General features: G+C 32.2%; 2 protein-coding genes across 3 annotated transcripts; both read left to right on the top strand.

Annotated features, from left to right (window-relative positions):
- LOC109716823 (pheophytinase, chloroplastic) lies at positions 4741 to 8660 on the top strand. Its single transcript, XM_020242405.1, has 7 exons — positions 4741 to 4929; positions 5046 to 5138; positions 5967 to 6105; positions 6614 to 6784; positions 7070 to 7313; positions 7509 to 7600; positions 7855 to 8660. The coding sequence occupies exons 1-7, from the start codon at positions 4836 to 4838 to the stop codon at positions 8135 to 8137; spliced, it is 1116 nt and encodes a 371-aa protein (XP_020097994.1). The 5' UTR covers positions 4741 to 4835; the 3' UTR covers positions 8138 to 8660.
- Positions 9923 to 14714, top strand: LOC109716030 (phosphopantetheine adenylyltransferase 2). 2 transcript variants are annotated; one of them, XM_020241302.1, is made up of 6 exons: positions 9923 to 10079; positions 10940 to 11011; positions 12847 to 12906; positions 13298 to 13392; positions 13561 to 13630; positions 14406 to 14649. In XM_020241302.1, the coding sequence occupies exons 1-6, from the start codon at positions 9984 to 9986 to the stop codon at positions 14547 to 14549; spliced, it is 537 nt and encodes a 178-aa protein (XP_020096891.1). In that variant the 5' UTR covers positions 9923 to 9983; the 3' UTR covers positions 14550 to 14649. The 2 variants fall into 2 exon arrangements, with proteins under 2 accessions (XP_020096891.1, XP_020096892.1); XM_020241303.1 differs by lacking the exon at positions 12847 to 12906 and having other exon boundaries at positions 14406 to 14714.

The raw sequence follows: 22193 nt of genomic DNA, 5'->3' as shown, positions 1-22193 counted from the left end.
TTTTCTTTTCTTTTCTTCTCCGACTCTTCTCCACCGTCTCCGATGACGACGCCTCTCTCGTCCTTCCCCGCCCTTCTCATCTCTCCATCTCCCTCATTCTCTGCCGCCTCCGACGATGATGCATCTTCGCTGGCGCCGACGTCGACACCGTCGAGATCACTGCGGCGCTACAAGCTCGGAGCCGGGGTCCTTAGCGGCGTCGTCGCCGGTACCGTGGCTGTTGGCAGAGAGGGTGACAAAAAAAAATTATAGAAAAAACAGAAAAAAAAAATAAAGTTAAAAAATTATATAAAAATAAGGATGAAAATGAAATTGTATCGTTAATTACAAAAAAATTATAAATTACACTACTTAAGATATAAACTGCTGCTTTAAGATGAAAATTATACTCTTTGAACGAAAATTACACCTTTTGGGTAATATTTACACTGTTTCTATTCTTATTGCACTTTTTCAGATGTAAACTGCATTCATTAAAATAAAAATTATACTTTTTAAACAAAAGTTGCACTGTTTTTCTCTTGTTGCACCATTTCTTCTCTTATTACACTATTTTTTTATCTTAAACTGCACCTTTTTAAGCGATATTTATACTGTTTCTCTTTTTGTTGCACTGTTTCTCCTCTTGTTGCATCATTTTTGTGTAAATAAGATGATAAATAGTGCAACAAAAGGAGAAACTACACTGTTTTAAGAGATATATATACTGTTTCTCCTCTTGTTGCACCATTTCTATGTAAACAAGAGGAAAAATAGTGCAACGAGAGGAGAAACTGTACTGTTTTAAGAGATATATCTACTGTTTCTTCTCTTATTGCACTGTTTTTCCTCTTGTTGCACCATTTCTGTATAAACAATAGGAGAAATAGTGCAACAATAGGAGAAATAGTACAATAAGAGAAGAAATTGCACCCTTTTAAGAAATATTTATACTGTTTCTCCTCTTGTTGCACTGTTTCTCCTCTTGTTGCACCATTTCTGTGTAAACAATAGGAGAAATAGTGCAACAAGAGGAGAAACAATGCAATAAGAGGTGAAACTGCACCATTTTAAGAGATATTTATACTGTTTCTTTTCCTGTTGCACTGTTTCTCCTCTTGTTGCACCATTTCTGTGTAAACAATAGGAGAAATAGTGCAACAAGAGGAGAAACAATGCAATAAGAGGTGAAACTGCACCATTTTAAGAGATATTTATACTGTTTCTTTTCCTGTTGCACTGTTTCTCCTCTTGTTGCACCATTTCTATGTAAACAAGAGGAGAAATAGTGCAACAGAGGAGAAACAGTGCAACAACAGGAGAAACAGTATAAATGTCACTTAAAAAGATACAGTTTAAGATAAAAAAATAGTATAACAAGAGAAAAATAGTGCAACTTTCATTTAAAGAGTGTAATTTTTATCTTAATGATTACAGTTTACATCTGAAAGAGTGTAATAAGAGTAGAAACAGTGTAAACATCTCTCAAAGAGCGTAATTTTCGTTCAAAGAGTATAATTTTTATCTTAAAGCAGCAGTTTATATCTTAAATAGTGCAACTTATAATTTTTTTTGTAATTAACGATGCAATTTCATCTTCATCATTCTTTTTATATAATTTTTTATCTTTTTTTTTGTTTATTCTATAATTTTTTTTGTCACCTTCTCTGCCAACAGCTACGGCGTCGGTGACGACGCCGCTAAGGACCCCCGCTCCGAGACTGTAGCGCCGCAGTGACCTCTACGGTATCGACGTCGGCGCCGGCGAAGATAAATCGTCGTCGGAGGCGGCAGAAAATGAGGGAGAGGGAGAGATGAGAAGGGCGGGGAAGGGCGAGAGAGGCGTCGTCGTCGGAGACGGTAGAGAAGAATCGGAGAAAAAAAGAAAAGAAAAAAGCAAAAAAAAAAAAGTCGCGGCGCGGCCTTGGCGGGGTCGGAGGCGAGGAAGGTGGGGGTGCATGGACGAGGGCAAGGGCGAGGGCGAGAGCATGAGGGTGAGAGGCGAGACGTACCATTTCCGCCTCCGCTCTACATGAGGTGTTATGTCCAAAGTTTATGAATGTGCACCCAAAAAACCGGATTATAAATGATAATTGTTGAGATCAAAGTTATGCCGAACCATATGAGATTGGTTTTCCCATTGGAACTTCTGACAACCAGACNGTTTTATTATTATCAGAGCAGATATATTATGTCTACTCAAATATGATTTAGACTCTTTTGCTTTGACAGTGATTACAATTTGAGACAGTTTATGTATACTCGTATATAATTTAGACTCTTTTGCTCTGACAGTAGTTACGATTCGAGACAGTTTGATGAGTCGTGTAACACAAAATTTTTTCACTCAATAAAGAAGAATGAGCCAATATCAATTTTCAACTATTAACACCAACTAAATTATAGGCTAATTGAAATTTGGCCACTTAATTTTTTTTTTAATTGATGATCTTTTAACTTCTTATTATATAATTATTATTATTTTTCCTATGATGAGACTCTGTACTACTGTTAGTCATATATTATTGTCGAATTTTAAAGCAGTATAAATAGAAAATTAGATAAAAAAAATTTATATTTAATGATTAATAGATATATTAAAATCAAAATTAATTTTGCGAACAACATCACCAATTTTTCAAGGGAAAATTAAAACAATATGAATATGTAGTATTGAAATATCTTCATCGGCTAATTAAAACAATATGAGACCTAAAAATGTTTTAGCATTTTAATTAATTTTAGCACTTTAATTAAGCACTAAAAATGTTTATCTCTATAGGGAAAAAGAATTCCAAGAGGATCGAGTCAAACCAAATTTACTTTGTTAACAATGAATAAAAACTTTTGTTTTTTTTTAAATGATAAATCCAAAATTGATAATGAACTTTTTTATTTTCAAAGATAGATCGGAAATTGATAATAGGCCTATCATTGTTGCATTAATGTCCTTTAAATATGAGCATTGCTTTTGAAAAAAATATTTACTTTTATCAATAATGAATAAAAATGTCCTCTCAATGTTGGCATTAGTTTTTGCTCTAAAAATAGTTTGTTTTATTCCATATCTCCATTGATTGATAATTGCTCAGAAATAAATTTAGCTAAAAATATAAAGTAACTACCGGTTGAACTTGAAACTTTAGATATCAGATATCGGACATCAACCATTAAATTCTTAACCACTTGCGCTAAAGACGATCAATATTACGTTTCGCACTTGATTCATTGTTGGTGGTTTGTGATTTACCTTTTTTTTTTTAGGAGAAATAAAATAGCAAAATGAGGATAATTTTGTTATTTTGAAATCTTAGTTAAGCATACCAAGAATCAATTCTAAGCAAGTAAATACATGGTCATGTCCTAAGTGTGTGTGCGCGCGTGTACTGCGATTAATGATGTGACAATAATTAATATACTATATATATATATCACTTCCACATTTAATTTATTAATATTTAGTCAACTAAATTAAGTTGTAGGATTTTGATTACAAAAATTTTAAAAATTTGAATCGAAAAATAACAACAAATTAAAATGTGAGGACCAAAGTGTCCCCCACTCATAGTTTGAGGACCAAAAGCGAAATTTAAATTTCTCTGATAAATTGTTCAGTCGTCAGGCGATGTTTTGGTCCTCAAACTTTAATTTATTGTAATATATGGGTCAAATTTTTAGGACTCTTACAACCAAGTTCTATAAACTAATTTAGTTGGCTAAATATTAATATATTCCTAGCGTAAAAATAATATAACAGTATTACGGTTGATAATAATCCAATCACTAAAAATGTCATATTAATTTTTCATAGGCGATGCGTTAATGTTTAATTAATTAAATTAAATTGTGGGATTTGATCGCAACAATTCTAAAATTTCGAGTTAAAAATTAGGAAAAACTTCAAATACCATCCCTGGGGTTTCGCACTTTCTCACTTTCTCACTTTAGTACCCTATAGTTTAAAGTGTATCAATTTAGTATCCCGTTGTTTTATTTTTCTCTTTTTATCATCCATCCACTAATTTTTTTCATTAAATTAGTGACAAAGTTAAAACTAAAAAGTGCTAAAGTGAATATTCGATAAACCTAGGTGGGGTATCTGAAGTTTTTTATATATAATTTAACGAAATGTTAACGGAGGAGTTGACGAAAAGAGAAAAATAAAACCACAAGATACTAAATTAATACACTTTAAACCGCAGAGTACTAAAGTGAGAAAGTGCGAAACCATATGAGTGATATTTGAAGTTTACCCTAAAAATTAGGCTAAATTATATAAAACCCTCATGTCAAAATCTAATTTTTCACTTTTCCTTCCTGTCATTTAAAAATATACACTTTACCCCCTTGTAAAATAAAAAATGTTCACTTCGCCCCCTACCGTTAATAATCCGTTAGGGTTCCGTTTATAAAATATTATTATATATTTTTTTATGCCAAAAATGCCCCTTCTCTCCTGTGAACATGGTAAGGGGCAAAATAGTTATTTTGTAATCACAGTTCACACCGTATCTCCCTGTAAATATTTTTTATTTTACAAGGGGGCAAAGTGTAGGTTTTTAAATGACAGAGGAAGAAGTGAAAAATTGAATTTTGACAGGGGGCTTTTCTGTAATTTAGCCTAAAAATTATAATAAATTAATATTTGAGGACTTAAATGTTAAAGTATTGTAGTTTGAGGGCCAAAAGTGCAGTTTACCCTTAAAATACTTTTTGGCTTAGAAAGCGCCACGGATTCAAATCCCCGCCACAAACACGAACTCTCTCGAACACACTATGAGAGCTCTCACATTTGAATCCGCTCCCCGGAATTTGGGGATTAGGGTTTCAATTTTGCGTTCCTCGACGATCCCCCAATGTCTCCCTCCCTCGCCCTCTCCACCTCGTCGCCCCAGAACCTCTTCGATTCCCACCATCGGCGCCTCAATTCGAAGAGAACTCATCTCGCTGGTGTGGCCCAATTGCTCCTCCTTTTTTTTTGTCGAATTTTTTGGTGAATTTTTTGGACTTTTAGGTCAAAGGTTCGATTCTGTCGATACCCGATTGGTTAAGGTTTTGCTTTGCAGGGCGTAAGTTAGGGATTTTGAGGAGGAATTTGGTGTCGAAAGGGATCGCTCTCTCGGTTTTTTGTTCGTTGTTAACTGCTAATCCAGTTCGAGGTATAGTTGTATTCAATTTTTTCTGAAACTAGGGCTTATTTTTTAATGATATTAGTGAATTAATGTGAAACAAGCTTTTTTTTTTTTATTCCTCTCAAAATTTAAGCTATGAGCTACAAAGAACTATGTTATTGATACGAGGGATGTTGCTAACATATTTGTCATATATATGAGTATCAAAGCAGGAGGTGTTCTGAGTTTGAGTACTGCCAAAATGCTAGCTTTATTTAATTTCTTTCCATTTAATTCAGGTCCGCATCTTAAGCCTATCAACAAGTTTCAAGCTCAGATGTGAAAGAGAGTGTTAAATATAATTATTAAAATACCATTTTTTGGTAGCTAAAGTTTGTGGAGAATAGTGATTGTTTCACAATCTTTAACAAGAGTTGATTTTATTTTGGGCCAAGAGATTCGTTGTAGCTATGTTTTTTGATATGGTTGCCGATACTAACAAAGTTGATTTTACTATAGCCCGAGGGATTCGTTGAAACTGTAATTTTGATATGGGTGGCAATTTTTAAGGGAGTTGGGGATCTGATGAAACTGTGTTGTCGATATGGGTGACGATATTACCTGATTTTACTTAAGCTGAAGGATTTGTTGAAACTGTGCTTTTTTATGTGGGTGGCAGTATTAATAGAGTTGATTTCACTATGGGTCAAAGGATTTGTTGATTTTACTATGGGTAAGGGGATTTGTTGAAACTGTTCACTAATCACTGACGGGATTCGACCAGATTTAATGAACCTAATATGCGCATAACTGTGTAGCTATTTTCATAACATTACACCATGAAATGGTACTAACGGAGTCATTTTTCAATTTTAGGAATGGAAAGGTTACCTTTTAAACCAGAGGGATATAATTTTTGGACGTGGAGAGGTCGCAAGATACATTATGTGGAGCAAGGAAGTGGTCAACCTATTGTTCTTATACATGGATTTGGTGCTTCAGCTTTTCATTGGAGGTTCTCCTATTCTCTCTTTTTTTTCTCATTAGTTTTGTTTTCACTGATCTGTTGGTTAATCTATGAATGCTTAATACTTGTTCATGTATACCAGAATAAGTAGAAAAAAATAGAAATAAAAAGAAAAGATAATCACACTTGATCACATTACACTAGATGATAACTGTGGAGTGTGGATCAGCTTGTATGTTACAGTGTGAATGTATACAACGAGTAAATTTCACTATTATGTTCCTTTTTTTGTTCCATATTCTTTTCATACTTTCATTGGTACAGTAATTCAGTTCCGAGGAAGGAAACGTGAATTGCAGCATGCCAGCGAGCAGTTAATTAGTCGCCTTTTCTTTTCTTCTTCAACTCATCGCTGTTTTCTGAAGAAAAGTGCTCCGCATAATCCATAATTTAGCCTTCATGGATTTCGTTAATACTAGCCGCTATTCATGTGAATGCATGTAGGCTAATTATGTAGTGTATGATCATTACAATAACATAGTTTTATCTTTTGCAGGTACAATATACCAGAGCTGGCTCAGAATTATAAGGTATATGCTGTCGACTTGCTAGGTTTTGGATGGAGCGAGAAAGCTATTATCGAGTATGAAGCAACAGTGTGGATGGAGCAGGTTTCTGATTTTCTCGAAGAAATTGTAAAAGAGCCAGCTATCTTAGTCGGAAACAGGTAAAAGTTTTAAAACACTCATTTTTCTCTCGCGCGATCAAGGTTATTTTTCCCCCTCTATTCCTCAAGAAATAGCCCATATTGGCCTATATGACCCACACCTTAACTTTCCATTATTGAGTGTTTAGAAATGCTATGGAAACTCGCAAAATGACTGTTATAACATTTAATCTTCGACCTTTTCGGATCACAATAGCCCTTTATACAATCATTTTCTTTTTATTAGGTTAAAATGTAAATACACTATGCGAACTATTTCAGTATCTGACCTTGCTTCCTCTTCAGTCTTGGGGGATTCACGGCGTTATTAACCGCCGCGAAGCTGCCTCAGCAAGTTTGCGGACTTGTCTTACTTAACTCCGCGGGACAATTCGGAGATCCAAACAGACAACCAAATACGAATGAGGAAGAGTCGGCGATAAAGAAATTTGTAGTCAATCCGCTGAAGGACGTTTTTCAGCGGATCGTTCTAGGGTTTCTGTTCTGGCAAGCCAAGCAACCTGCTCGCATAGAAAAAGTTCTAAAAAGTGTAATGTACTTAAAACTTATTCCCTCCATAATTGTTTGCTTCTTTTTCCGGAGAAAAAATCCATTAAATGTTAAACCCTACTAGAAGCTTCAAATAGGATTGGTTATAGTATCATATGGATTAATCGACTATGCGGTTATTATACTTTTGCTCTAAAGAAACTAATGCCGCTCCTTCGTATCTATCCTCGTCCAGGTGTATATCGATCCCTCCAATGTCGACGACTATCTCGTGAAATCGATTACGACGCCAACAGTAGACCCAAATTCAGGAGAAGTTTATTACAGGTTCTAATGAGGCTAGAGTGCTTACAAAAGCAGCACTTCTGCAGCACTTTCAGCTCAAAATCGATGCCAAAGCATTTGAATCTATCATATACACCAATTTTGGGTTCTCAAAACTTCGTATCCTATAAAATACTAATGCTTTAGCTCTGATTCTGTGTTGGTAGCTGCAGAAGCACCAAAGAATCTCGATATATAGTTTGCAACAGATTGATGTCTTTTTCTTTTTCTTTTGTTTTTTTTCCTTTGTTTGCCAGATTGATGACGAGGTTTATGTCGAACCAGAGCAAGTACACGCTCGACGGCCTGCTAAGCAAGCTCTCATGCCCCCTGCTGCTGCTGTGGGGCGACTTAGACCCGTGGGTCGGCCCCGCGAAGGCCGCGAGGATCAAGGAGTTCTATCCGAACACCACCGTCGTCAGCCTGCAGGCCGGGCATTGCCCGCACGACGAAGTTCCCGAGCTCGTCAATCGGGCTTTGCTGGATTGGTTGTCTTCTTTGGAACTCAGAAAAGAAGAGCCTTCAAGCATTACAGCCTAAGTCTAGTTCCCTTGTTTGTTTAGTTCATGCTAATTTCTGTTTGGTAAATACGAACAGATCATACCTGAAGTATGAACTATTTTGAATTTACTATCGACGTTTCAAAATTTTGATTTTGCTATCCAATGTTTCAATTTGTTTGATTTAAGTTGGTCAACGACTTAACGGCATTTTAACTTTAAAAGTTAATGAACTTTATTACTTTAATGAATTTATAGTTGCGAGAATTATATGAAGCATACTAACTAAATGAGATGTCCAAATTTTGAAGTCAAAATGTTGTTGACTGATTCAAATCAAATAAATTGAAAAATTGGATAGTAAAATCAAAAATTTGAGAGGTTGGGCAGTCAATTCAAAATGGTTCGTAGTTCAAGTAAGTTATGTTCATTTTTACCCTTTTTTTTTGTGATTATTATAAAGAATATGCATAGTATTTAATGATTCAGTATTTGTGTGTACACATTACATACAAATTTATTTATGCATCAGATGATGAAATTTATTATATTTTAAAGTTGAATTTATATGGTTATTAGAGTAATTGATGTAAAGGGCAATCCAAACTTTTATTAAATTACAATTTGGTCCCTAATCTTCTGTAAATGAGATTGTATACTAATGAAACTCTAAAAATTTATGTAAGTTTCTTCTTATGTAGTTTTCTGGTGACAATATTACATTTCAATAAATATTAAAAAAAAAAGAAATTAGATAATTTCATGAGACCAATTTGTTTATGTGAAAAAATAGTAATCGATAGCCCTTATATTTTTTAAGAAAATTTGTTACACATGGTCAATATNTATATATATATATTTTCTTGAGAGAGGATAAATAGCATGTTACCTGCATCGTTCTTTTTTTTTTTTAACAAAAGGGACTTAGTTGAAAATATAAAGCAACTAGATTTTGAAACTGGAGATCTTTTTGCCACTTGTGCTAAGGATGATCGACGTCGGTATATTTTCTTTATCGATAAAATGATACATTGAATCTGATTATTATTCACTAATTAGTTTTAACTAGATTCAGTGTATAAAGAATATATTTACAACTGCTGATGTAGTGAACAAGAAATAAAAAAAATTGGGTTCTGGTGTCTAGATACAATGAACCTAGAAGCCTCTCAAGAAGATTCAAATTTGCCCTAAAGGGTGTAAGCATCAACTTGGACTTTTGGGGCTTGAAATCTTAATTAGGTACTACACTCTTTCACACCTAATTTGCATATCTTTGTTGTATCTATTATGCTGTGACACCCCAATAGTTCCACTCGGATAGTTATGACTAGATGTGGAAGTATATAAGTTTGATTGGGCTAAACATAATAACTGGACTTAAGCATTTTGGGTCGTTGGTTTTGACGTAACGAGTTATTATTGCTAACGAGTCGGGTCATTACATATGCGAATAAAATTTTAGTAGGGACCTCCCGATCAACGCCTCGTGTGGAGCATCCTATCCGCTGCCACGTATTAATTTTGTTCTTATTCATTTTCTCTGAAATATAGGAATAGTTAAAATACCAAGCAGATAAAAACAAAAGCAGAAGCAGAGCCAAACAGCTACCAAATCGAGAAGGTACAAGTTATACCTTATTGTTTGTTGGGCATTTAGTTCCTACCAGGTTGCTCTTGTGTCACACCAATCAACCACCCCTCTCTCTCTCTCTCTCTCTCTCTCTCTCTCTCTCTCTCTATNCCCCCCTCTCTCTCTCTCTCTCTCTCTCTCTCTCTCTCTCTCTCTCTCTCTCTCTCTATAACTTTTTTTCTTTCTTATATATCTCTCTCATGGAAAGAGAGGAGTTACAAAGAAGAGATGATGTTAAATTAATAGCTCCAATATGTCTCCCCCCTCAAGAGATTCTAAATCATATGCAGCAGTTGTTATTGGAGGCACTTTTGATAGGCTACACCAAGGCCACCATTTGTTCCTCAAGGTCTCCTCTCTCTCTCTCTCTCTCTCTCTCTCTCTCTCTCTTTTTTTTTTTTTCTATTTTCTTCTTTTTGATTCAAATTTTTATTTTTCTCAATTCTATATATGAACACAGCTTCTAATTCTCATGGTTCTTCACCTACATATTTCACTGCTTTGTTTAATTATTAGTATTTACTTAAGGGCCTCTTTGATACAGTAAGAAGAATACAGTACGTTCAATCAAAAACTACGATAAAAAAGTATTATATTTATTTTGTACATAACATGAGATTATGAATATCACGACTTCGTTCAAAAAGTACAATAAAAAATATTATATTTAATTTTGTACATAACATAATATTACACATACTGCAACGAGCCGCTCACAATAGAAAAACAAAGAAACATATTTCATATACTTTCGCTGCAACTCCGTTTTGCCTATCAGCATTATACAAGCCTCAAAAAATTGAAGATTCTATAAAATTATTGGTTTCGTTGGGCATCAGTGGTTTTAAAAAAATTATTAAGTTAACAGTTTTATAAGCTAAAAAGGTATTTTAAAAAACAGTCAAATCCAAAAGGAAATATAACATAAATTTTTTAAACAAAAATTTGATGGTGTTGAGGTGGTTCCATGAACATTTTCACCAAACAATTTTGTAATAATTATGACTATAAATATGTTCTTTTAGGGGGAAAAAATTTCTACTTCTCAAAATTCTAACTCAAACTACTTAATACTTACTTTGAGTTATCTTTAACTAATTAAGCTATACTTATTAGCTTTCTCTAAAATGGCTTCTTTCTCTTTTTTTTTTTCTTTTTTTTTTTCTTTCTTAATTTTTAATGTTTATCATTTGGGCTTTAATCCAACAGGCATCTGCAGAGCTTGCGAGAGATCGAATCGTAATCGGAATTTGCGACGGGCCGATGCTTAGTAAGAAACAGGTTTTAATCTTCTTTTCTTGCTATTTTTAATCACATTTGTTCTTATTCTCAATGTTTTGATTTTTTTTAAACATATATATAATCTTTTTATAAGTGATTATTTTGCCAAAATAATCAAAATAATAAATCTTCTTCATAAGTGATTTTTATTACTAGGAATCCCTTGCAATCATGTCCTTATATTCATTATATTATATATATATATATATATATATATATATATATATATATATATATTAAAAAAAATACTTATATAACTACCATTCAAAAAAAAAAAAAATAAAAATAAAAAAAGGCTTAATTGTTTTCCAATTGTGTTAATAATAATAAGAGGATCTATGCAAACCAAGCCCGACCCGTTGGCCCGGTTCGTAGGAGCCGGATCGGGCCGCGAATGTTAAAGCCCGAGAAAATCTACGCCCGGCCCGGATTTTGATTTGTATTAGTTGATGTTTTTATCTCTTCTTTTGTTGCTAAATTTGGACTTCAGCATGCAAATAAAATCTATGCAAATATTTGACAAATTACTGTAATTTTTATTTATCCTTGACAATGTGTTTGTTGAGTAAACCCTAAAGTAGAAACTACTTTGCGCTTGTTCGGCCTGGCTTCTAGAAAACTTTTCCTTGAAAAACATAATCTTAAATAAGCGTTTGCTGCATAAAACAGAAAATCTAAGTTTGAGCATCTCTGCTTAAACAACACTTCTATAAAAGCTTCGCCTAAGGAGTTGTTCAGTTCATCGGAGAAGTATGAAAAAAAAAATCCAAGAAAAAAAATTTAATGAAAGATTCCTTTTTGCGAAAACTTCATTTTTCAAAAATATCCAGAAAATGAAAACACCTGCTTTCCGTATATGAAACCTGAAAAGAAAAGTTTTCTGAAAAAGCTAGTTTTTTTTTTTTTTAAACCAAATGAACAGAAAACTTAAAAAGAAGCGTTTCATGCCGACCGTCCCTAGTGCAAGCGGCAAAGGGCTTGCTGGTTGGTACCCGAGATCTCAAGTTCGAATCCTAATTAATTCACATTTCCAGCTAAGTTTATTTCTAAAAAAAATAAACGAAACTGATAGCATGCTACATTTCTCTCAAAAAATAGATAGAAAGAAAAAGAACCTTTTCACAAAATACTATTTTTTTTTTCTCTGAAAACTTTCTTTTAATATTTTTTTGAGGAATGAAACAGCCCCAAAGGAGTGATTAGGAAATAGAAGCCTCTTTTCTTACTACTTTTCCAAGTCAATATATTATCTCACATACTTGTTTGAGAGTAGGGCTATTATACTTTTATGAGTATTGGACTTTTCGTACTCATAAGTTGTTTTCGATGATGGAGCTTCTGAATCAATGATCCACTCTGTTAAATATGATCTAAAGTATTTGAAACTTCTAGAAAATAATTTTTGTAATTTTTCGAAATCATAATAAAGTCCATCAAGCGGGCATAAAATGAACGGTCAAAATCAAACAACGTCCTAAAAATAGATGATCGGATCCTTCAATTTAAGATCACAGTTATTGATCTTTATCTAGATAGTGAAAAGAATTTTTTATCAAAAATTCAACCTCTTCCGATTCTTTTGCACCGTTAAACTAGTAAGTATCACATACCGGCCGTTAAAAATTGTCAATTTTGTGACCTTTTGAACGTAAGATAACTGATATTGAAAAATTATGAAATTTGATTTCTAGAAGTTTTAAATGCTTTAGAAAATGTTTAACAGTATGAATCGTCGATTCGGAAGCTCTATCATCGAAAACGACCTATGAGTACGAAGGCGATCGTACTCATAAAGAGTATAGTAGCCGAATCTCATCTCATCATTTACATTGCAGTATGCTGATTTAATAGAGCCCATTGAAAGGAGGATCCAAAATGTTCAAGACTACATAAAGGTGCCAAATCTCATTTGTTCTTGTTACTAGATCACCATTCTTTTTTGCCCTTAAAATTGTAATATGAAAAACAAATGAGTATGAACTAAAATCGCTTATCTATAGATTTGAGTTCTAATATTAGTGGCTTACACGGACTTTTGCGTATGATATCAGAGTCACTTCCAACGTATATATATAGTATTTTATTGTATATGCCATAATAAGTTTGTTACGATATATTTTCTATAGTTCAGCTGAAGAACTTAATTTTGTCTGAATACGTTAAATGATCCTCAACTCCAAACAGACCCTGAATGAACTTTTACAAATCGATTTTAGCTACCTTATGATTGTATATTTTTTTCTTTTTATGTTTATTATTGTTAGCATTTTGGTAATACTTTTGCAGTTCATCAAGCCTAATTTGAATGTGATAGTGGAGCCAATTGTGGATCCTTATGGCCCCTCAATTGTTGATGAAACTTTGGAGGCAATTGTTGTGAGGTCTCTTTTATTTCTCTCAACTCTTTTCTTCTCTCTATATATTATTCTTCTTCAAAAGTTCTTATCAAATTCAAAAAGAAAATTTCAACTACATCTTATGATCTAGTAAATTCTCTAATAAACTACATTTTAGATTGAGTTTAACAACCTCATGTTTCAATTATTCAGCAAGGAGACACTACCAGGAGGATTAGCGGTAAACAGAAAAAGAGCTGAGAGGGGCTTATCACAATTAGAGGTATTAAACTTTATCGCGGATAAATTGTAATAGTGTTACCAATCTTTTACTTGTTGCAATGTTTCATTCGCTTTTCGGACTATAAATTGTTCAATTCCAAATTGCATGGATGTATATTTTCATCGAATTAGTATTTGAATTTAATGAAAAGGCTAATCTAAGATTGAAATGAAAACGCAATGGCTATGGACTGTATTATATAAAAAAAAAGATTAATTGCATACAGTTTTCTGTAAACATATTGAATAGCAGATATATCCCTACAAAGTTCAACTTTTTATTTTTATCCATACAAAAGTCCTAACCGTTCTCAAATAAACCCTTGTTATTAAGATCTGTAAGAAAAATATAGTTAACCATAAATAAAATATTTAACCCTGGTTAATAAATGAGTTAAATTGACATTTTTACCCCTCTTATATTATTGAATAAAATAATTTTCTGGGAGGACATTTCTGCATGATTTTAACAGCTGGGGCTTTTGAATTGACATATTTATATGGGCAAAAATATCATCAAAAATATCATTTCACTTATCTGCTGTTAAAAAATAAATTGTACTATAATGGTAACAAATTAGAGGGGCAAATATAAATATCACTGGACTTTACAGGAGTAGCAATGAAAAGTTGAACTTTGTAGCGATATATTCGTTATTCGATATGTTTACAAGTAGCTGTATGTAATTAACCCCCAAAAAAAACCAAAATATTGCAACGAAAACATTCGATTTATCAATAGTTTTTTTTTTTTTTTTTTTTGGTAATTTTTGTAGGTCGAAGTAGTCGATCTTTTGCCGGAGGAATCGACAGGGAATAAGATCAGCTCTACTGCAATCAGAAGAATGGAAGCAGAAGCAGCAAAGAGAAAGCAGCAGCAGCAGCAGCAGCAGGTGATTCAACTGGAATGCAGATCATAATTTCAGTTAAAATTCAGCAAAAAAAAATAAATAATAATCATATATAAATTTCTATTCTTAAATAACCAGTATACCTTGTTTTCATTTTTATTTTTTGTCATGTTGAAAAGGATTTGCTGTACAATTAATAGTTTCTTGTTGATAATTAATATAAGATTCTTTGAATCTCAATTAATTAATTTTGTCAATTTTATGCATATAATAATTAGATTTACTCTTAATTCTATTTCACGAATTTTGAAAATTGTTAAAATATGGTTTTAGTTGTAAACTTCAAAAATGATGAAACTGTGGTACAGTATATTTTCACTTTGACATTCTGTAGTTTTGTTTGCATTATTTAGGTGCGCGAAAATTGCTACTCTGGTCGATCGTTTTTTGGTTTTCGATCAAAGCTCGACCCGAAACCCTGACCCGAGCCAAGTTCCAGTGGGTTTCGTGTCGAGTTTAGTTCACAGCCCAACCGAAACAGTTGTTGGATTGTCAGCAGTTCGGTGCTAACCGTAATTCTAAAAGTTCGAACTGGTAGAAAGAGAACGAACTAATTCACTTATTAAAGCGTACAGATACAGGATTTGGCCCAATTCGGCCTAGCTGAACCCGGAACCCCGACCCAAGCCAAATTCTGATGGGTTTAGTTGCGAGTTTAGTTCACGATCCGACCGAAACAAGTGGTGGATTGTTTGCAGCTCGATGCTAACCATAATTCCAAAGCTCAAATCGTTAAAAAGGAACAATCAATTTACTTATTAAAACGTACAGACGCAACGTTCATAAATTTCGATTGTGATTTTTGCCTAATTAGTCCTACGCCGCGTAGGCAGGATCGAAATCTAACACAAACTCAAATATGGTATGCGGCGACTTTGGCAATTTTAACCTATCTTTCTGTGGCTTGTCTTTTCGTAAACTTAAATTTTTCTTTTTCTGATGAAAATTGGAAAAGAAAAATAGTACGTTTCTATGAAATCTGGAAAAAAAAAATCAAAAAATTTACTTTTTTTAGTTACTAAAGTGGTGCATAATATTTTTTCGACCATAAAATTATGTTTTGAGATATTTTTTGGAAAAGCAAACACCATATTAGAAGTTTAGAACCCATTTATTTTTCCATTGAATTAGTAGTTGAGTTCAATGTTTACCACATGCCACATCTTGTCATCTGCATGCAAAGCAAAATATGGTACAACTTATACTTAAAAGAAATAGAAAGTAAGAAACCTTTTTCCTCACATTATTTGCCATTATTTTCTTTATAAAGGGTGTTGGGTGGAATTATAGCTCTACTAGAAAATAGCACTGATCTCCACTCCTACTTTTTATATCGAGCCGAAAACGAGCGAACCGACTCCACCTCGTATTCGGCTCGTTAAAATTTTAAACTGAAAAATTCAGCTCGTGTTCAATTCATTTATTAAACGAACAATCGTTCTTAAGTTCATTTCAAGGAGAATACGAGCTGGTTCGCGAACAACAAGATAGATTGTCAGCCATACTATGCAAGAAAGAGAAAGTAGGATGCCTTTTTCCTCACACTATTTGCAATTATTTTCTTCAAAAGGGTGTTGGGTGGAATTATAGCTCTACCAGATAGATCTCTCTCTCTCTCTCTCTCTCTCCTATTTTCTGTATCGAGCTAAATATGAGCGAGTTGATCCTAGCTATTATTCAGCTCATTAAAATTTTGAGCTGAAAAATTCAACTCGTGTTCGACTTGTTTATTAAATGAACGATCGATTTTGAGTTCATTTCAAACCAAATACGAGTCGTTAACTCGCAAGAAATTGGATTACATACAAGAAAGAGAATGTAGAATGCTTTTTTTCTCACATTACTTGCAATTATTTTTTTCACAAATGGTGTTGGGTGAAATCATAACCCTAGCAAATAGGCATTCATCTCTCTCTCTCTCTCTCCTACTTTTTATATCGTGCCGAACACGAGCGAACTGATCCCAGCTCTTATTCGACTTGTTAGAATTTCGAGCTAAATAATTTAGTTTGTGTTCGGTTCATTTATTAAACAAACGATCAATTTTGAGTTCATTTCGAGCCGGATACGAGCTGACTTGTGAATAACGAGCTGAATTATTAGCCCTACTTTACAAGAAAGAGAAAGTAAGATGCCTTTTTCCACACACTATTTGCAACTATTTCCTTCATAAAGGGTGTTGGGTGGGATTATAGCTCTAGCAAATAGGCATTGATCTCTCTCTCTCTCTCCCATAAGGACATCATAACAACCCTATATAAAGCTTTTCATTGCCCTAGCTTTTATCATTATTATTATTATTAATGTTTGCTATTACTAGTGAATTAGTTGTAGTGGTGATGGATTCACATTGGTTGCATGGGACTCCTAATGATGAATGTGGGTGCATGCCAATGAACACAAAGAAACCTAATTAATAATTTAAAATTCAAAACCATTTAACATCTTAAGATATTGTCATGTCACCAATTACTGTTTTCAATCAATGGTACAACAACTAATTTGAATAATATAACATTGACATTGTAGATACTTAAGTATTATTATCTTTTTCATACTACATATATTTAAAAAAAAAATCTATTTAGCATAGTATTTTATTATATTTTTAAATATAATTATATTGTATATAATTGAAAATGTATTCAAAGTGCATATTATTAAAAAACTAATGCATTTTTTAATTAATTATTAAAATATAAAAAAAAAATACGAACATTCGGTTGATTCTTATGAGATCGATCGAGCCAGTTCACTGGTTGAACCGTCAAATCAAATAAATTAACATGTTAAAAAATCGCTACTTTAATTTAAAGATTGTGAAAAAAGATCATATCGAAATAGATTATAATCCTATAATTTAGATTTGTTATGTACATTTTAACCTATTTTAGATTGTATAGGATTGATTCTCTTGAAGTTTTTTTTTTTTAAATAACTCAAATTAAATTAAATTATTGATGGAGGGAAATAAATATCCAAAAATAATTAGCATGTTATATATGGGCACATGCCAACACATTGCCACTTAACTCTGTCCTCCAACTAGAATGGGAATATATATATATATATATATATATATATATATATATAAATATAAAACTTTAATGTTGTAAATTAAATGATAACACATTTTTTTTTGAGAAAAATGTAGCACGCTACTCGCTTTATTCATTCAGAAAATGAATTTGGCTACAGGGGTTGAGGCAACGTGGTCTCGAAAAACATTAAAGATAAACAAAATAGAAAATACAAATAAAAGCAAAGAGGAAAAATCGTAAAAAAATTACTATTCTACTCCTCACTCAAGACCAAGTCACTAAAAGCTGCAAAACTCAACCTATTTCTGGCTCACTTTCCGAATTCGTCTAATTGTCAAAAAAGGGCCAAATGATTAATTTCTAAAAATTATATAGTTTCTTTCCCATTAGATCATTTACCAACAGGTTGCGATTCTGATTAGATCTCTCACTATTGCCCCTCAGGAACGGTCTCCATCCAGAAGTTTCCAGACATCCCTAACCTCCATCCCAGGCCTCGGGATGTGCCTACTTTTTAGGATATTGAACATTAAAAATTTACTGATTACGCATCCAACAAGTATATGATCAACATGTTGAACATTAACAAAGCTCATATTGGATCCAATACTAAATCCACAACAACAACAACAACAATAATAATAATTCAAAAGGGACCGCATATTAAATCTTTTGCATGAAGATATTTATTAATTCTCTTGGATCTTTTGTTTAGCTCTTCCCAATGGACCTTTTACTTTGATTGTACCCTTCTATACATGTGTATATATTAATATGGCTAAATTACAGAAACCCTTCCGTAAATAGCTAATTTTTTTATTTTACCTCTCTGACTTTTAAAAGCCTACATTTTGCCCTCTTAAAATTTCAGAACTATTTTCAGAGTACGGTGTTAATAGAAAGGGCAAAATGACCAAATTATCTTTACTTCTTCTATAAAAAAATAATCTTTTAATATATTTCTATCATTTTGAAGGATATTTTCGGTATAAATTATAAAAAATGGACGAAAAAGTCATAGAATCCTGATGGAGGGAGGCTAAATGCAACAACTTGAAATTTTAAGGGAACAAAATGTAGGTTTTTGAAAGTCAGAAAGGAAACGGTGAAAAAACGGATGTTTACAAAACGATTTTCTATAATTTAGCCCATTAATATCTTCTATAATATCTTCTATATGTTTTTTTCAACTAAAAGAATGTACACTTTTAGTTTGGAATAGTTGAGATACAAAGTAGTATATGTAGCACATGTTTCGATCTTATGCGCATAGGTTATATGCTAACAACCAATTTGGGATATAATTGAGGAGGTTACATTAAAAAGGAAAAAATATAAATATATTTATAGGATTAATTCTATATGGGATATACTTATTAAAATCTCCACATAGCCCTGCAGTAATATATAGAATTTATTTGAACTATAAACTATTTTGAAACAACTATCCAATTTTTTAAAGTTTTGATTTTACTATCCAACCTCTCAGTTTGTTTGATTTAAATCAATCAATAAAAATTTAACTACAAAATTTAAATGTGTTATTTTTTTTATAGGTTCAGTTAGTATATTTCATGCAATTTTCTTAACTATAAATTTATTAAAGTAAATAATTAGTTCAAAATTTGAAGTCAAAATATTGTGGACTGACTCAAATCAAACAAATTGAAAAGTTCTATAGCAAAATTAGATTCTTTTGAAGGGTTGAATAGCTATTTCAAAATGATACAATGTTCACATAAGTTCTATTCTAAATTATGTAAAATATACATTTCATGTAGAAGTATAAACGAGCCGAACACGAGCGAGCTGGGGCCGGCTAGTGTTCGGCTCGTTTAATAAACGAGCTGAACACGAGTTAGCTCTGCTCGTTTATTAAACGAGCCTAACACGAGCTGGTTCACGAGCTGGCCAACAAACAATAAGTTAAAAAAATTATATTGAATATATATAAAAAATAAATTTATAAAATCTTATTCATTAGATTTTCATCTAATAGTTTAAACTTTACATATAAATGAGTCTTTTTATAATTGAGCTCGCCTTTATATTATTATTTTGCTAAAAATAAAATAATAAAAATATATATTATATATATAATTAATTATTTATATATATAAATATAAATTAAATAAATTATATAAATATAAAATATATGCATTCAAGCTGTTATCGAGCCGAACACGAGCGAGCTAACCCCAGCTCGTATTCGGCTCGTTTAATAAACAAAGCCGAAAAATTCAGCTCGTGTTCGGCTCATTTACTAAACGAGCGATTCGATCTCGAGCTCATTTCGAGCCGAACACGAGCTGGCTCGCGAACAACGAGCTGGATTGCCACCCCTAATTTCATGTGGTGAGTATTATTTTGTTACCGACCACCCCTAGAGCAAGTGGCAAAGGGCTTGGTGGTTGGTACTCGAGATCCAAGTTCGAATCCTAGTTGATTCACATTTCCAGCTAAGTTTATTTCTAAATGAAATAAACGAAGCGGGTAGCGTGCTACCTATCTCTCTCTCTCAAAAAAAAAAAAAAAAGAGTATTATTCTGTTCAAACTGAATTATCGATTCAAATCAGCCAAAATTTATCGATTCCGTTCGATTTGATTTTAAAAATAAAAAAAAAACATAATTAGTCAAAATTTTAGTAATCTAATATATATTAGTCTTTTAAATTTAAAAGTAATTTTTATTAATCATAAATAATAATTAAATAGTAATGTATATCTAACATAAAATTAATTATTATTATTATATCTTATTTTTAGTACTTTAAAAAGGTTTAAACCAAGCAAAATATTTTTACCAAAACCAAATGATCTGGTTCGATTGGATTTATACTTTAATTATGTTCGATTTGATAAGAGATTCTACGAGTGACATTGCTCTTACGAGAATAAAAAATTCTACTTGTAAAGCACAAAAGGATGGTGTAAAAATCTTACACTTTCATTCTAAAATTTATAAAAATCTAAATAGTTAAAAAATAAAAAAAAATTAATGTGACAAATAAAGTATTAACAATCTTTAGATGGAATATATGTAAAATATACAGTTTATTTTGGGGTGTACCAGTAATATTATTTTTTCATTACACTAACCAAAAAGTGCATTAAAAAATAGTTAAAAAAAAAAGAAAAAAAACTTATTCTTCCTCTATCCCAGGAAAAGCAGGGGTTAGCTACTTTATTCTAGGAATAGCACTATCTTATTCTTCCTCTTTCCCAAGGGGGTTTCATTTGAGAGGGTTGGTAAAAAATAAAAAAAAAATAATAATAATAATAATAAAAAAGAAGATTTTGCTCAAAGATTTGCCAACCATGAATTAAATATTTTCTCACTTTTCATTAATACCACTTATTAAAGACTCAATTTCTTGTTGATGTATATTAAAGCTTGTGCCAACCACCAAGGGGAGTACAATTTTGGGCTTTACTTATTAGTTTCAATTTATTGGAAAAGATGAACTCTAGTTAATTGCCAACTCTACCCTTATATATATATTATAATTATATATATATATATATATATATATATATATATATATATATATATATATATATATATTATGAGCTAGGCTGGTATACTATCAATAGCACGAAGACCTCCGTGCTACCAAGTTGTTTCAATGATGCGGCTTCTCAAATCGACGATCGGCTCGTTAGACTTGATCTACAATATTGAAAGTACTTGGAAACTAAATTTCAAATTTTTCGGCGTCATTTACCAATCAAACGAGTAGTCTAAAAATGAACGGCTGAAAATGAAAATCTCATAAAAACAGTGATAAAGAATTCAAATTTCAAATCGGAAGTATTGGTCTTGCTATTGATGTTAAGTAGAATTTTCTATTAAATTTTCATCTAATTTGGATACTTCTACACCGTTGAACTTAAAAACGCCATCATATCTACCTTAAAATTGTTAATTTTGAACCTTTTGATCACTAGCAAATGATGTCGAAAATTATGAAATTTAGTTTCCAAATACTTTAATAGTATAGACAAGTCTACGGAGCGATCGTCGATTTGAAAGCCACATCATTGAAAACACTTGGTAGTACGGAGACCTCCGTGCTACCGATAGTATACCAGCCTAGCTCTACTATACTATATATATATATATATATATATATATATATATATATATTGAGAGAGAGAGAGAGAGTCTGGTTATTATATTTTTATGAGTATGATTATGTTCGTACTCATAAGTCATTTCGATGATAGAACTTTCTTTTTCCTTTTCTTTTTCTTTTTCTTTTTTGAGATATAGGTAGCACACTACCCATTTCGTTTATCTTATTTAGAAATAAACTTAGCTAGAAAAGGTAGCACACTACCCGCTTCGTTTATTTCATTTAGAAATAAACTTAGCTAGAAATGTGAATCAACTAGGACTCGAACTTGAGTCTCGGATACCAACCACCAAATCTTTTGCCGCTTGCTCTAAGGACGGTCGGTGATGGTAGAGCTTTCGAATCAGCGATTCATATTATTAAATATAATTTAGAACATTTAAAATTTTTAAAATTAAATTTTATAATTTTTCGATATTATTTATTTTAGGATAAAAAACATCTCAAAATTGATAACTTTAAACGGATGCTTAGT

Source organism: Ananas comosus, linkage group 10 (genome assembly GCF_001540865.1).
Source record: "Ananas comosus cultivar F153 linkage group 10, ASM154086v1, whole genome shotgun sequence".
Taxonomy (NCBI): domain Eukaryota; kingdom Viridiplantae; phylum Streptophyta; class Magnoliopsida; order Poales; family Bromeliaceae; genus Ananas; species Ananas comosus.
This window is presented reverse-complemented; position numbering and strand designations above follow the sequence as displayed.

Coding starts and splice junctions, on each gene's coding strand:
- LOC109716030 (XM_020241302.1), top strand. CDS start 9,984: ATGTCTCCCCCCTCAAGAGATTCTAAATCATATGCAGCAGTTGTTATT. Junction 10,080..10,939: donor GCCACCATTTGTTCCTCAAG/GTCTCCTCTCTC, acceptor TTAATCCAACAG/GCATCTGCAGAGCTTGCGAG. Junction 13,631..14,405: donor GGGGCTTATCACAATTAGAG/GTATTAAACTTT, acceptor TAATTTTTGTAG/GTCGAAGTAGTCGATCTTTT.
- LOC109716823 (XM_020242405.1), top strand. CDS start 4,836: ATGTCTCCCTCCCTCGCCCTCTCCACCTCGTCGCCCCAGAACCTCTTC. Junction 6,106..6,613: donor GCTTCAGCTTTTCATTGGAG/GTTCTCCTATTC, acceptor TATCTTTTGCAG/GTACAATATACCAGAGCTGG. Junction 7,314..7,508: donor TAGAAAAAGTTCTAAAAAGT/GTAATGTACTTA, acceptor ATCCTCGTCCAG/GTGTATATCGATCCCTCCAA.